This window comes from Oncorhynchus keta, chromosome 19 (assembly GCF_023373465.1).
Source record: "Oncorhynchus keta strain PuntledgeMale-10-30-2019 chromosome 19, Oket_V2, whole genome shotgun sequence".
Classification (NCBI taxonomy): Eukaryota; Metazoa; Chordata; class Actinopteri; order Salmoniformes; family Salmonidae; genus Oncorhynchus; species Oncorhynchus keta.
The window spans coordinates 25,365,763-25,380,945 of record NC_068439.1 but is presented as its reverse complement, the minus strand read 5'-3'; the positions used below and the strand labels follow the sequence as shown (position 1 = coordinate 25,380,945).

At 45.6% G+C, this 15,183-nt stretch overlaps 1 protein-coding gene across 2 annotated transcripts in view; it reads left to right on the top strand.

The window, feature by feature from the left end:
* Positions 1-15,183, top strand: part of LOC118378037 (adenylate cyclase type 2-like) — a 96,256-nt gene that overhangs the window by 12,276 nt on the left and 68,797 nt on the right. For both annotated transcript variants that reach the window (XR_008070774.1, XM_052470088.1), the window contains exon 2: positions 9,349-9,546. Coding sequence is in view for 1 of the 2 variants with exons in the window: in XM_052470088.1 (XP_052326048.1) it covers positions 9,349-9,546 (198 nt within the window). In the remaining variant the exon portion in view is untranslated. The remainder of the gene's footprint in view (positions 1-9,348; positions 9,547-15,183) is intronic.

Genomic DNA, 15,183 nt, shown 5'->3' with positions numbered 1-15,183 from the left:
AGTAAACCCACTACAATCATGCAGTAACTTTACAGTGTATAGTCAGAAAGCAGTTACACCGTCTGGCCCCGGGGGCAATAATTTAATAAAACCAAAAGCTTACCTTGACTTGGAAGAGTTCCAGTGTTGTGTTAGTCATAGCCAGCTAGCTAACATAGCATCCCTCTGTTTGAGCTGGGTATTTGAGCAACTAAACAAGTCAGCTGCATTTGCTAGCTAAGTAAGTGAAACTGAAAGTGAAAATAAATCACGAAACCTCCCTCTTTCCCCTTCATTTTTGAATAAATAAATTTGTTAAAAACTGTTCAACTATTGTCTCTCTCTCATTTTGAGTTAGCTACTCACCACATTTTATGCGCTGCAGTGCTAGCTAGCTGGAGCTTTTGCTTTCAGTACTAGATTAATTCTCTGATCCTTTGATTGGGTGGACAATATGTCAGTTCATGCTGCAAGAGCTCTGATAGGTTGGAGGACGTCCTCCGGAAGTTGTCATAATTACCGTGTAAGTCTATGGAAAGGGGTGTGAACCATGAGCCTCCTAGGTTTTGTATTGAAGTCAATGTACCAAGAGGAGGACGAAAGCTAGCTCTCCTCCTGATACACCATGTTGCTACCCTACAGAGTTCGGTTGAGGCTATTGTAGACCTTCATTGCAAAACAGTGTGTTTGAATCAATTATTTGGTGAAGTGAATATATTTAGTATAGTTGTACCTTTTTCCACTGGTGTGTGCATGTGTGACGAAAGGTAAAGTATGACATTATGTTGCTAATCACGCAGTTAGTGAGTCATTGCCATAATTGGTATTTTATACACTTGATCAAATATTCATGAGTGTGTTTTAGAGAGGGAACAAGGATTGATAATAATGGCTGCGAACGGAGGGGTGTGTTTTGTTGTGTGTGTATGTGCATGTGTGTGTGTATGTATGCTTTCTGTGTGTATATATATATATATATAAAGCTCATTGTAATTCTGTCTGGGTGCTTGCTCTCTGTGCTTCTTGGGGTGGCAGTAGCTAGCTAGTAGTCTCCTGGGTTTTGCCTGGCCTAGTCAGACCCTAAATCATAGCACTGCTGCTGAGGCATTACTCTACCTCCCCTAACAATACGTCCCCCTTGCCTCAGCCTGGCTCTACACACCCTGACTCATACTTATACAGCTACTCCTTAGAATCTTTAAACACCACTGTATTCTAGCAAATAACCATAGAACACCTCTCTGTTCTACCATAGAACCATAGAACACCATGTATTCAACCATAGAGCCATAGAACACCACTGTATTCTAGCATAGAACCATAAAACACCAATGTATTCTACCATAGAACCATAAAACACCATTGTATTCTACCATAGAACCATAAAACACCACTGTATTCTACCATAGAACCATAAAACACCAATGTATTCTACCATAGAACCATAAAACACCAATGTATTCTACCATAGAACCATAGAACCATAGAACACCACTGTATTCTACCATAGAACCATAGAACACCAATGTATTCTACCATAGAACCATAAAACACCAATGTATTCTACCATAGAACCATAGAACCATAGAACACCACTGTATTCTACCATAGAACCATAGAACACCAATGTATTCTACCATAGAACCATAAAACACCAATGTATTCTACCATAGAACCATAGAACCATAAAACACATTTACATTTTACATTTAAGTCATTTAGCAGACGCTCTTATCCAGAGCGACTTATAGAACCATAAAACACCAATGTATTCTACCATAGAACCATAAAACACCAATGTATTCTACCATAGAACCATAGAACTCCACTGTATTCTACCATAGAACCATAAGACACCAATGTATTCTACCATAGAACCATATAACCATAGAACACCACTGTATTCTACCATAGAACCATAAAACACCAATGTATTCTACCATAGAACCATAAAACACCAATGTATTCTACCATAGAACCATAGAACTCCACTGTATTCTACCATAGAACCATAAAACACCAATGTATTCTACCATAGAACCATAGAACACCACTGTATTCTACCATAGAACCATAAAACACCAATGTATTCTACCATAGAACCATAGAACTCCACTGTATTCTACCATAGAACCATAGAACCATAAAACACCACTGTATTCTACCATAGAACCATAAAACACCAATGTATTCTACCATAGAACCATAGAACCATAAAACACCACTGTATTCTACCATAGAACCATAAAACACCAATGTATTCTACCATAGAACCATAAAACACCAATGTATTCTACCATAGAACCATAGAACACCACTGTATTCTACCATAGAACCATAGAACCATAAAACACCACTGTATTCTACCATAGAACCATAAAACACCAATGTATTCTACCATAGAACCATAGAACCATAAAACACCACTGTATTCTACCATAGAACCATAAAACACCAATGTATTCTACCATAGAACCATAAAACACCAATGTATTCTACCATAGAACCATAGAACACCACTGTATTCTACCATAGAACCATAAAACACCAATGTATTCTACCATAGAACCATAAAACACCAATGTATTCTACCATAGAACCATAGAACTCCACTGTATTCTACCATAGAACCATAAAACACCAATGTATTCTACCATAGAACACCACTGTATTCTACCATAGAACCATAAAACACCAATGTATTCTACCATAGAACCATAAAACACCAATGTTTTCTACCATAGAACCATAGAACTCCACTGTATTCTACCATAGAACCATAAAACACCAATGTATTCTACCATAGAACCATAGAACTCCACTGTATTCTACCATAGAACCATAAAACACCAATGTATTCTACCATAGAATCATAGAACACCACAAAACATACAAATACAAATCATAGAACTGCAGAATGATAGAATGTATTCTACTGATGTGTTTTTATCACAGAATCATAATATGGGGGGGGGTCTTCTGATGATATTCTAGGCTCTCATAATGTTCTTATGCAAAATCTACATTTAGAAAATTATGCCGATTTCTGTATCTCTACAATTTATAACCTCAGAGTCAGAAAGGCAGGGTAATTATAAGGAACAAAAATATAAACATGACATGTAAAGAGTTGGTCCAATGTTTCATGAGCTGAAATAAAAGATCCCAGAACTTTTGCATATGTACCAAAAGCTTATTTCTCTCAAATTTTGTGCAGAAATTTGTTTACATTCCAACTAGTGAGTCATGTTATTTCTCCTTTGCCAAGATAGTGCATCCACCTGACAGGTGTGGCATATGAAGAAGCTGATTAATTAAACAGCATGATTATTACACAGGTGCACCTTGAACGTTAAATTCTCTACCAGAAGGGAAAGAGGGATACCTAGTCAGTTGTACAACTGAATGCATTCAACTGAAATGTGTCTTCCGCATTTAACCCAACCCCTCTGAATCAGAGAAGTGCTGGGGTCTGCCTTAAAATCCGCCTCCGACGTCATTTTAGAACATTTGGCAGTATGTCCAACTCAATTCCTATGCCCTCCCAGGCCCACCCATGGCTGACATTTACATTTAAGTAATTTAGCAGACGCTCTTATCCAGAGCGACTTACAAATTGGTGCATTCACCTTATGACATCCAGTGGAACAGCCACTTTACAATAGTGCATCTAAATCTTTTAAGGGGGGGGGGGGGTGAGAAGGATTATTTTATCCTATCCTAGGTATTCCTTAAAGAGGTGGGGTTTCAGGTGTCTCCGGAAGGTGGTGATTGACTCCGCTGTCCTGGCGTCGTGAGGGAGTTTGTTCCACCATTGGGGGGCCAAAGCAGCGAACAGTTTTGACTGGGCTGAGCGGGAACTGTACTTCCTCAGTGGTAGGGAGGCGAGCAGGCCAGAGGTGGATGAACGCAGTGCCCTTGTTTGGGTGTAGGGCCTGATCAGAGCCTGGAGGTACTGAGGTGCCGTTCCCCTCACAGCTCCGTAGGCAAGCACCATGGTCTTCTAGCGGATGCGAGCTTCAACTGGAAGCCAGTGGAGAGAGCGGATGAGCGGGGTGACGTGAGAGAACTTGGGAAGGTTGAACACCAGACGGGCTGCGGCGTTCTGGATGAGTTGTAGGGGTTTAATGGCACAGGCAGGGAGCCCAGCCAACAGCGAGTTGCAGTAATCCAGACGGGAGATGACAAGTGCCTGGATTAGGACCTGCGCCGCTTCCTGTGTGAGGCAGGGTCGTACTCTGCGGATGTTGTAGAGCATGAACCTACAGGAACGGGCCACCGCCTTGATGTTAGTTGAGAACGACAGGGTGTTGTCCAGGATCACGCCAAGGTTCTTAGCGCTCTGGGAGGAGGACACAATGGAGTTTTCAACCGTGATGGCGAGATCATGGAACGGGCAGTCCTTCCCCGGGAGGAAGAGCAGCTCCGTCTTGCCGAGGTTCAGCTTGAGGTGGTGATCCGTCATCCACACTGATATGTCTGCCAGACATGCAGAGATGCGATTTGCCACCTGGTCATCAGAAGGGGGAAAGGAGAAGATTAATTGTGTGTCGTCTGCATAGCAATGATAGGAGAGACCATGTGAGGTTATGACAGAGCCAAGTGACTTGGTGTATAGCGAGAATAGGAGAGGGCCTAGAACAGAGCCCTGGGGGACACCAGTGGTGAGAGCGCGTGGTGAGGAGACAGATTCTCGCCACGCCACCTGGTAGGAGCGACCTGTCAGGTCGCAATCCAAGCGTGGGCCGCGCCGGAGATGCCCAACTCGGAGAGGGTGGAGAGGAGGATCTGATGGTTCACAGTATCGAAGAGAGCCGATAGGTCTAGAAGGATGAGAGCAGAGGAGAGAGAGTTAGCTTTAGCAGTGCGGAGCGCCTCCGTGATACAGAGAAGAGCAGTCTCAGTTGAATGACTAGTCTTGAAACCTGACTGATTTGGATCAAGAAGGTCATTCTGAGAGAGATAGCGGGAGAGCCCTTGACAAGTCATGTGAAATCCATAGATTAGGGCCTAATGAATTTATTTCAATTGACTGATTTCCTTATATGAACTGTAACTCAGTAAAATCGTTGAAATTGTTGCATGTTGCGTTTATATTTTTGCTAAGTATATTTGATCTGGACCCTGCACTCTTGATGTCAGAGAAGTAGGCCTCGACCTCCACCCAGCCTCTAGCTGTAGCCCTTCCTGCAGTGATATGATCTAATGGCATCATGGGTTGGAATGTTATTCATGTTTTGTTATATTTCAGTCTTCTGTGATGTATATACAGTGGAATATTGAGATGTAAACTCAAAATGTAATAGATTTCAACTCTATATCTGACATGGTATATGTGCCTTCTGTTTTGTAAGCCCATAACCATGTGTGTGAGGTGTATACTTGTGTTTCAAAGTACATTTGTTTAAGACTACCAAGAAAGACTGACTGACCCTGATTTAGCCCATTGCAGTAAAAGGCTAATGGACTTCTGCATAATGAATACACTACCACACTATCAAATACCCAATGCCTGTCACTTTTACCTGGGTATTTGTGATGAGAGGGAGTGGACACACATACACACACACGTACATGTTTTCTCACGTGTGTACACAGAGAGGCAGTCATACACACAGGCATGCACACACCCACGCAGGTAGGCACACACACACACTCACCAGTGGAGGCTCCCCAGAGGAGGAAGGGGAGGACCATCCTCCTCAGTAAATGTTTTTGAATTTTTATATAGTTATCCTTTTTAGATACAACTATACTAACTATATTCACATGTCACCAAATAATTGATTAAAACACACTGTGTTTCGCAATGAAGGTCTACAGTAGCCTCAACAGCACTCAGTAGGGTAGCACCATGGTGTAGCCGGAGGACAGTTAGTTTCCGTCCTCCTCATGGTACATTAACCTCAATACAAAACCTAGGAGGCTCATGGTTCTCACTCCCTTCCATAGACTTACACAGGAATTATGACAACTTCCAGAGGACGTCCTACAACCTATCAGAGTTCTTGCAGCATGAACTGAGATGTGGTTAACCGAATGATCAAAGGATCAGAGAATGAATCTAGTACTGAAAGCATAAGCTACAGCTAGCTAGTACTGCACTGCATACAATGTGGTGAGTAGTTCACTCAAAGAGAGAGAAAGACAATAGTTGAACAGTTTTCAACAAATTAATTTCTTCAAAAATGAAGGAGAACCAAGAGAGGGAGAGAGAGCTAGCTTGTCACGTACAGTATACTCCCTCTCCAGTGCTTGAGGTCGCCAGTCCGCTTATTATTATGCACACCTGTCACTATCGTTGCGTGCACTAGCGCCTCATCAGACTCAACTAGACTCCATCACCTTCCTGATTCCCTTCCATGTAAGTGTCACTCATTTAGGTTTTTTCTTTGGCGTTACTGACTCTGTTGGTGTTTCATGTCTGTACGCTTTCCGTGTTTCTTGTTTTGTTCCATGTTTGTTTATTTATTAAATGATTTACTCCTTGTACTTGCTTCCCGACTCCCAGCAGAATAACACCTCCCCAAAGGGGAGCATCAGGGAGTGTTTCTGTTTTTTGTTTTGTAGGTGACGTTGTCTCCAGGTTTCGCTACCGGAGATGCCTCAGCTAGCTCCTCAGGCTCCCATGCCTCAGCTACCTTGACAGGTTCACAAGACCATGTTGGACCGGCAAGCTCCCATGTCTCAGCCAGCTTGTCAGGCTCCCATGCCTCAGGTGGTTCGTCAGGCTCCCATCCCTCTGGTCGTGGTCCTGCGGCTGGAGTTTCGCACCAGGGAGGGGGTACTGTCACGTATACTCCCTCTCTGGCACTCGAGGTCACCAGTCTGCTTATTATTACATGCACCAGCACCTCATCAGACTCAGCTAGACTCTATTACCTTCCTGGTTACCTTCCCTATAACTGTCACTCCCTTTGGTTTTTTCCTTTGGCGTTATTAACTCTGTTTGGTGTGTCAAGTCTGTACGCTTTCATGTTTCTTGTTTTGTTCCATGTTTGTTCATTTATTAAATTATTCACTCCCTGTACTTGTTTCCGGACTCCCAGCGAACACGTTACATAGCTATATTTCATTGTCTTTTTTTCACTCTCATTTTCACTTCATTTGCACTATATAGAAACCGCTCTGCCATTTACTTGTTGCAAAAATGTTAATCATTTTCTTAATTTCAGTTTGTGATAAAACAAGCAAGTGTAGAGAGTCATTGTACAACCTAAACCGCTGTGAAATATATTTTCCACAATCCAAAATATTGTGTTTTCAGCTGTTTGAAGCTGGTGTGCAAAACCCGAAAGCAAAAGACGCAAAACCAAACATATCTAACGCTTCTTAGACACATAACACACATTTCTATGTGAATTTGGTCGGGTCGCTCAAAAAGTTACATATTGCGGCTAGCTAGCGAATGTTTAGCCTACTCAAACACCCGGATCAAACAGAGAGGGATGCTATGTTAGCGAACTGGCTATGGCTATCCAACACGTGAACTCTTCCAAGTCAAGGTAAGATTTTGGTTTTATAAATGTATTGCCACCTGGGCTCACAGGTGTAACTGCTAAACTGCTTGCTGTACACTGGGCTGCATAATTGTAGCGGGTTAATTAACGCGTTAGTTCTAGTAGCTATGCTAACTACTATGGTGTGTTAACTAATATGGTGACAACAATGTAGGCTGTGGGGAATGGTTGGCAGTTATGATATAAAGTTTGTATTGGAAGGTTTTTTTCACCTGGTCACAGGTGCGAGAAGGAATTATACAATGAGCAATCATGCTGTTGGTATGTGGCTGCAATGGAAGTGAACTGTGTTTGGGGGTGATCAGGGGTGTGTTCATTCCACCGATTCTGTTAAAATATTTATTTAACGGAGCGAGACAGGGATAAAAAATTCCTGCATTTGTCTGATAGAAACTCTCATTTGCAACTGTTTTGACTAATGATCACACCCTAGATCAGCTAGATGCAGGTAAGAGTGTGCAAGGCGGTATTGATGTGTCACTGTCTATCACCTTTTTTTTACCAACATTTTTCTCTCGACCTGTGATCCTACGTTGTAAATTCATAGGCTAGGTTTTAGCAACCTCATGATGGGTATAGGGAAAATGTTAGTATCATGTAGTATTCTAAACCTATCGATGTTATGTTCCATTGAGCTGGGTGAAGGGACTATGAATGACAGTCATCCAATATGCTGTAATAGAAATAAGGCCATGCTCATCAATAAAGAACAAAAACATCCTTCCTAATCTTAAACGGCACCAACCGCCACTGACACACACACGGGTCATGGCTGGGTGAGGGGTGAGGGAGGCATGTGAACGTTAATAGAGTCTGTCAGCTAGTGATGATGAGTAGAGCAGAGATGGGTATGAGACATCAAATCAAATTTTATTTGTCACAGTGAAATGCTTACTTACAAGCCCTTAATCAACAATGCAGTTTTAAGAAAAACACCTAAATAAATAAATAAATAAAAGTAACAAATAATTCAAGAGCAGCAGTAAAACAACAATAGCGAGGCTATATACAGGGGGTACCGGTACAGAGTCAAGGTGCAGGGGCACCGGTTAGTCAAGGTAATTGAGGTAATATATACATGTAGGTAGAGTTATTAACGTGACTTATGCATAGATAAAAACAGAGAGTAGCAGGAGTGTAAAAGAGGGGGGGATGCAAATAGTCTGGGTACACATTTGATTAGACATGGATGCATTATGGAGTATGGAGGAGGGTATGAATGGTATGAACGGAGACCGTGTGTGTGTGTTTTTGGTTTTACTTTTTTATTATTTTAGGCTTAGGGGTTAGCTTTAGGGTTAAGATTAGGTTTAGGGTTAGAGGTTAGGTTTAGGGCTAGGATTAGGTTTAGGGTTAGGGGATAGAAAAAATAGGATTTTGAATGTGAATCAATTGTTTGTTCCCCACAAGGATAGTAAAAAAGAATGTGTGTGTGTGTGTGTGTGTGTGTGAGAGAGTGTGTGTATTTGTTGGCATGTGCCTTGACAGGTTTTAAATGCTGACAGTGACAGTGTGAGGATAGAAGTGACACAGTCGCACATTCTCTGGGCTCAGACTGCCTGTCTGTCTGTCTCTGTGTGTGTGTGGTGATGCGATGTGAATTCTGCTGGTCTACAATACACCACTTAGCAGATGCTTTTATCCCCAAATATTACAATACAAAGAGTGCCTGCATTTTTAGTAGGCTAACCCAAAAGAGAGAGTGAGAGAAAGAGAGGCGGTGTGAAGTTGTCTCCTTCAGAAATTGAGGAGACAAAAAGCTTCTGTCTCGTTTTTCTCTCCTTTTTCTAAACTCCCTCCCTCACCTCCCCTCCTCCCTTTCTCCCTCACTTCCCCTCTCTCTCTCCAGAACATGGAGGACCACCTCGCGTTCCTGATCACCGTGCCCACCACCCTCTTCCTCTTCCTCTCCATCTTCATCCTGGTCTGCATAGAGTCCGTCTTCAACCGCATGCTCCGCCTCTTCTCCCTCCTTATATGGGCCTGCCTGGTTGCCATGGGTTACCTCTTCATGTTCTCCGGGGGGATCCTCTGTCCTTGGGACCAGGTGAGGTGGGAGGTGGGGGGGCGTGCATATTGGTCAGCGTTGTGTGTTTGTGTAGAAGAATAAAAAATATTGTTCATTAATACTTTATTGTCCATTGGTCTTTAAAGGAGAAATTTTGCTCTTTTGCTTTTCAACCAATCCTTTGAGACACACATACAAGAGTTTGGGACCACAGGGTTAGTCACGGTTCATTGCTGCTGGAACTGTTTTTTTTTAAAGGGTTGAGTGCCTTGCTCAAAACCACAGCGGCTGGAGATGCCATCTTTGATTACTGTTTACTACATCAGAACTGGGATTCAAACCAACGATTGTCCTCTCTAACTTCTAGGCTACCTGCTTTCGTGTGTTTGTGTGTGTGAGTGTGTCCTTTACCGTGAGTGTTCCTCATGTGTGATTAAGTGTTAGGCTAAGCCACAGAAGGTGAGAGATCAGGAGACAGATACATTACCTTTCAGGCCCATTCACTTTACTCTTCCCCCTCCTTATCTCCCTCCTCCTTCCCTCTCTCTTTTCCAATTTACTTTTCATTTGATCTTTTTCCCAGTCCCCCCGCGTCTCTCTCTCTCTCCTTATTTCTACAATTCTATTTACTTTATATCCCTCTGCCACTTTACCTCATCCTCCCTGGTCTCCTTCCATTTATTCCTCTCTCACCATCACTCCCCCTCTCCTTCTCCTACCTTCTCTCCATCCCTCCTTCCCCTTCTGTTTCTCTCCTCCCTCCTTCTCTCAACCTTGTGCCCCCTTTCCTTTTCCTACCTTATCTCCATCCCTCCTTCCCCTTCTGTTCCTCTCCTCCCTCCTTCTCTCAACCTTGTGCCCCCTTTCCTTTTCCTAACTTCTCTCCATCCCTCCTTCCCCTTCTGTTCCTCTCCTCCCTCCTTCTCTCAACCTTGTGCCCCCATTCCTTTTCCTACCTTCTCTCCATCCCTCCTTCCCCTTCTGTTTCTCTCCTCCCTCCTTCTCTCAACCTTGTGCCCCCTTTCCTTTTCCTAACTTCTCTCCATCCCTCCCTCACCCTCTGCTTCTCTTATTCCCTCCCCCTCTCTGCATCCTTCTCTCCAGAGCCTCCTCTTCCCTTTAGCAGACTACTCATGGAGAGTAGTGCCCCGCGTCTGCTAAGGGCCCCCGACCAAAAAGGAACTCAGTTGGGTAGTGCATCAGCAGTTTTCCACTTGTTATGTCAGTCACTCAATTAGCTGAGTTCAGCTAACATTTTTAAGTTGCTAGGCAAGGTATTCTAGCCAGCTATATAAACCTTATAGTAGGCCTTATCATCACAACATTACCGACCGGCCACGCGGGTCTTGCATTCAGGGGCCCTGACCTACAGGGCGCCCAGTTGATTTTGTTAGTCACTTTTACACATATATCATATGAATGTGGCATAAATCATAGCAAAATGTGTAAATTGCAGAAAATGTACTTTAAAATACAAAGAAAATACAAAAGTGTGGGCACTAAAAGTTATTTCCCGCGACGTAGGGGGGCCCCCCCAACCAAATCTCGCCTAGGGCCCTCAAAAGGCTAGAGGTGGCACTGCCTCTCTCCCTCCCGCATACCCCTCTCCTTCTCCTAGCTTCTCTCCCTCACTCTTCCATCATCGTGGTGGAGATATTTTTATCCATCTCTCCATCTGTGAGAGCATAATCATACTGCATTATTAAACAGCATATTCTGCTCAATGACTCTCTTTCTCTTTCTCTCTTACTACATTCGATTTTTCACATGAAATCAGGTGTTTTTTCTGTAAGGGTCTTTCAGCTATTTCCTGTCCTCTCTCTCTCTCTCTCTCTCCCTCTCTCTCCACCCCCCCTCTCTCTCTCTCTCTCTCTCTCTCTCTCTCTCTCTCTCTCTCTCTCTCTCTCTCTCTCTCTCTTTCTCTCTCTCTCTCCCTCTCTCTCTCTCTCTCTACCTCTCTGTCACACCCTGACCATAGTTGTGAGCTGGGTGGGCATTCTATGTTACATGTCTAGTTTGTCTAGTTCTATGTTTGGCCTGATATGGCTCTCAATCAGAGGCACGTGTTCGTCATTGTCTCTGATTGGGAACCATATTTAGGTAGCCTGTTTGGTGTTGGGTTTTGTGGGTGATTGTCCTTAGTGTCCTTGTTCTGTGTGTATGTGCACCAGTATTAGGCTGTTTCGGTTTTCGTTACATTTATTGTTTTGTAGTGTTTGTATTTAGATTTGTGTTGCTTCAGTTGAATAAACATGGATCGCAATCTACACGCCGCATTTTGGTCCGACTCTCTTTCACATACAGAAAACCGTTACAGAATCATCCACCACAACATGACCAAGCGGCGTGGTAACGGGCAACGGAAAAAGCAGCAGCAGGAAAAGCAACAGATGCAGCAGCAACAGGAGCAGCAGCAGCAGCAGCAGCAGTGGGAGAGGCTGCACTACTTGGAAGAATTGGATGGTAAAGGACCCTGGGCTCAGCCAGGAGAATATCGCCGCCCCAAGGAAGAACTGGAGGCGACGAAAGCGGAGAGGCGCTGGTATGAGGAGGCAGCGCGGCGTCGTGGATGGAAGCCTGAGAGTCAGCCCCAAAAAATTATTGGGGGGGGGTGTCTCACAGGGAGTATGGCTACGCCAGGTACGAGACCTGAGCCAACTTCCTGTGGTTACCGGGGGACGAAAGAGACCGGGCAGGCACCGTGTTATGCTGTGAAGCGCACCGTGTCCCCAGTGCGGGTGCATAGCGCTGTGCGGTACATTCCAGCTCCGCGTATCGGCCGGGCTAGAGTGGGCATCGAGCCAAGTGCCATGAAGCCGGCTCTACGCATCTGGTCTCCAGTGCGTCTCCTTGGGCCGGCTTACATGGCACCAACCTTGCGCACGGTGTCCCTGGTTCGCCTGCATAGCCCAGTGCGGGCTATTCCACCTCACCGCACTGGCAGGGCGACCGGGACCATTCAACCGGGTAAGGTTGGACAGGCTCGGTGCTCAAGAGCTCCAGTGCGCCTGCACGGCCCAGTCTATCTGTCACCACCTCCACGCACCAGCCCTCCGGTGGCAGCCCCCCGCACCAGGCTGTCTCTCCGGTCCATCCTTACAGGGGCTCCCTCCTCTCCAGCGCTGCCGGAGTCTCCCGCCTCTCCGGCGCTACCAGAGCTTTCCTCCTCTCCAGCGCTGCCGGAGTCTCCTGCCTCTCTGGCACTACCAGAGCCTTCCTCCTCTCCAGTGTGCCGCCTGAGCCACCCGTCTGCCCAGTGCCGCCAGTGCCGCCCGTCTGCCCAGCGCCGCCATTGCCGCCCCTCTGCCCAGCGCCGCCAGTCAGCCAGGGGCCGCCAGGGGCCGCCAGTGCCGCCAGTCAGCCAGGGGCCGCCAGTGCCGCCAGTCAGCCAGGGGCCACCAGTGCCGCCAGTCAGCCAGGGGCCGCCAGAGCCCCTCTGCCCGAGCTGCCGCCCCTCTGTCCCGAGCTGCCGCCCCTCTGTCCCGAGCTGCCGCCCCTCTGTCCCGAGCTGCCGCCCCTCTGTCCATTGAGAAGAGTTGCCATGGTGAGGAGGCCACGGAAGCGGACAAGGTGGGGGACTAAGACTACGGTGAAGTGGGGGCCACGTCCAGCACCAGAGCCGCCACCGCAGACAGATGCCCACCCAGACGCTCCCCTATAGGTTCAGTTTTTGCGGCCGGAGTCCACACCTTTGGGCGGGGTACTGTCACACCCTGACCATAGTTTGCTTTGTATGTTTCTATGTTTTGGTTGGTCAGGGTGTGAGCTGGTTGGGCATTCTATGTTACATTCTATGTTTGGCTCTCAATCAGAGGCAGGTGTTCGTCATTGTCTCTGATTGGGAACCATATTTAGGTAGCCTGTTTGGTGTTGGGTTTTGTGGGTGATTGTCCTTAGTGTCTTGATGTCCTTGTTCTGTGTGTATGTGCACCAGGATTAGGCTGTTTCGGTTTTCGTTACATTTATTGTTTTGTAGTGTTTGTATTTAGATTCGTGTTGCTTCAGTTGAATAAACATGGATCGCAATCTACACGCCGCATTTGGTCCGACTCTCCTTCACATACAGAAAACCGTTACACTCCCTCTCTCTCTCTCTCTCTCTCTCTCTCCACCCCTCTCTCTCTCTACCCCTCTCTACCTCTCTCTCTTCCTGTCTCCTTCTTACACAGACACTAATCTCATATCATTACTCTCGTGGTTAATTCCACATTCTCAGTAGGCACCTTAAGGAGGAAACGTATTGAAGGAGAACGAGTGTTCTTATATGACAGGTAGTTCAGGTATAGAACACCACCCAGGTGTCCTGTGAGGATGATGGTAAATGCCTCAGACTAGAAGAATGAGAAAAATGGCTCTTTACTGTGAGCCAATCAGCCTGGAGCCAGGAGGAAGTACACTCTCAACCATACTGATGGAACACACTGAGCTAAATAACACTGTCTGCAACTACTGCTGCGACTACAGTCTGTTCTCAAACACAGAGAGAGAGAGAGAGAGAGTGTGGGGAGAGAGAGACGGAAAGAGAGGGGTGTGGAGAGAGAGAGAGAGTGTGGGGAGAGAGAGACGGAAAGAGAGGGGTGTGGAGAGAGAGAGAGAGTGTGGGGAGAGAGAGACGGAAAGAGAGGGGTGTGGAGAGAGAGAGAGAGTGTGGGGAGAGAGAGACGGAAAGAGAGGGGTGTGGAGAGAGAGAGAGAGTGTGGGGAGAGAGAGACGGAAAGAGAGGGGTGTGGAGAGAGAGAGAGTGTGGGGAGAGAGAGACGGAAAGAGAGGGGTGTGGAGAGAGAGAGAGTGTGGGGAGAGAGAGACGGAAAGAGAGGGGTGTGGAGAGAGAGAGAGTGTGGGGAGAGAGAGACGGAAAGAGAGGGGTGTGGAGAGAGAGAGAGAGTGTGGGGAGAGAGAGACGGAAAGAGAGGGGTGTGGAGAGAGAGAGAATCTGACAGTTTAGAACAGGTTATGTTCTGCTTAGTAACAGTCACACACACAATCTGTCACACACATAAACACACACCCACAGCAGCCCTTTCAGCGGAGGAGTTGGTTGTGTCTGGACCTGATTGAATCTCCCAGGAGAGAGCAGGTATTAGTGGAAGCCAGATTGGACCAGAGCTCCAGACACCTGGTACCATCACATCCCTCCCTCATTCTGACCCGGCTGGCTGGCTTGCGGGAAGGAGACAGAAGGGGTGGGAGAGAGGAGATGGAGAAAGGGAAAGAGCATGATGGGAGAGAAAACAATATATAAACTTAGAAAAGTAGACCATCTAACGTTTGACTGTAGCAAATAAAGGATGAGAAAACCAACTGTCAACAGTAAAACAACAACAATAAAAGATCCATATCTCTTCTCACATTGCTGTTTGTCACTAAATGGCCATTTAAGAACAGAAACCATGTCAATATCAGCAGAAATGATGAGCAAGCAGCACCAAAGCTATTTGTTCTAATTCATGTTTGGGTTTAAGTCAAGGTCAGGGTTGGTGGTAAGAATTGCATCTCTTGTTGGAAAACGGCTGGGCTGGATAGTGTCACTGTCACTTTTAACCTCCAAAAATTCCCTCTCTTTCAACATCTCTCTCTCTCTCTCTCTCTCTCTCTCTCTCTCTCTCTCTCTCTCTCTCTCTGTGGGAGAGGTGGAAAAAATATTGTTATCGATCAATAATGACAAACTTCCTGGCA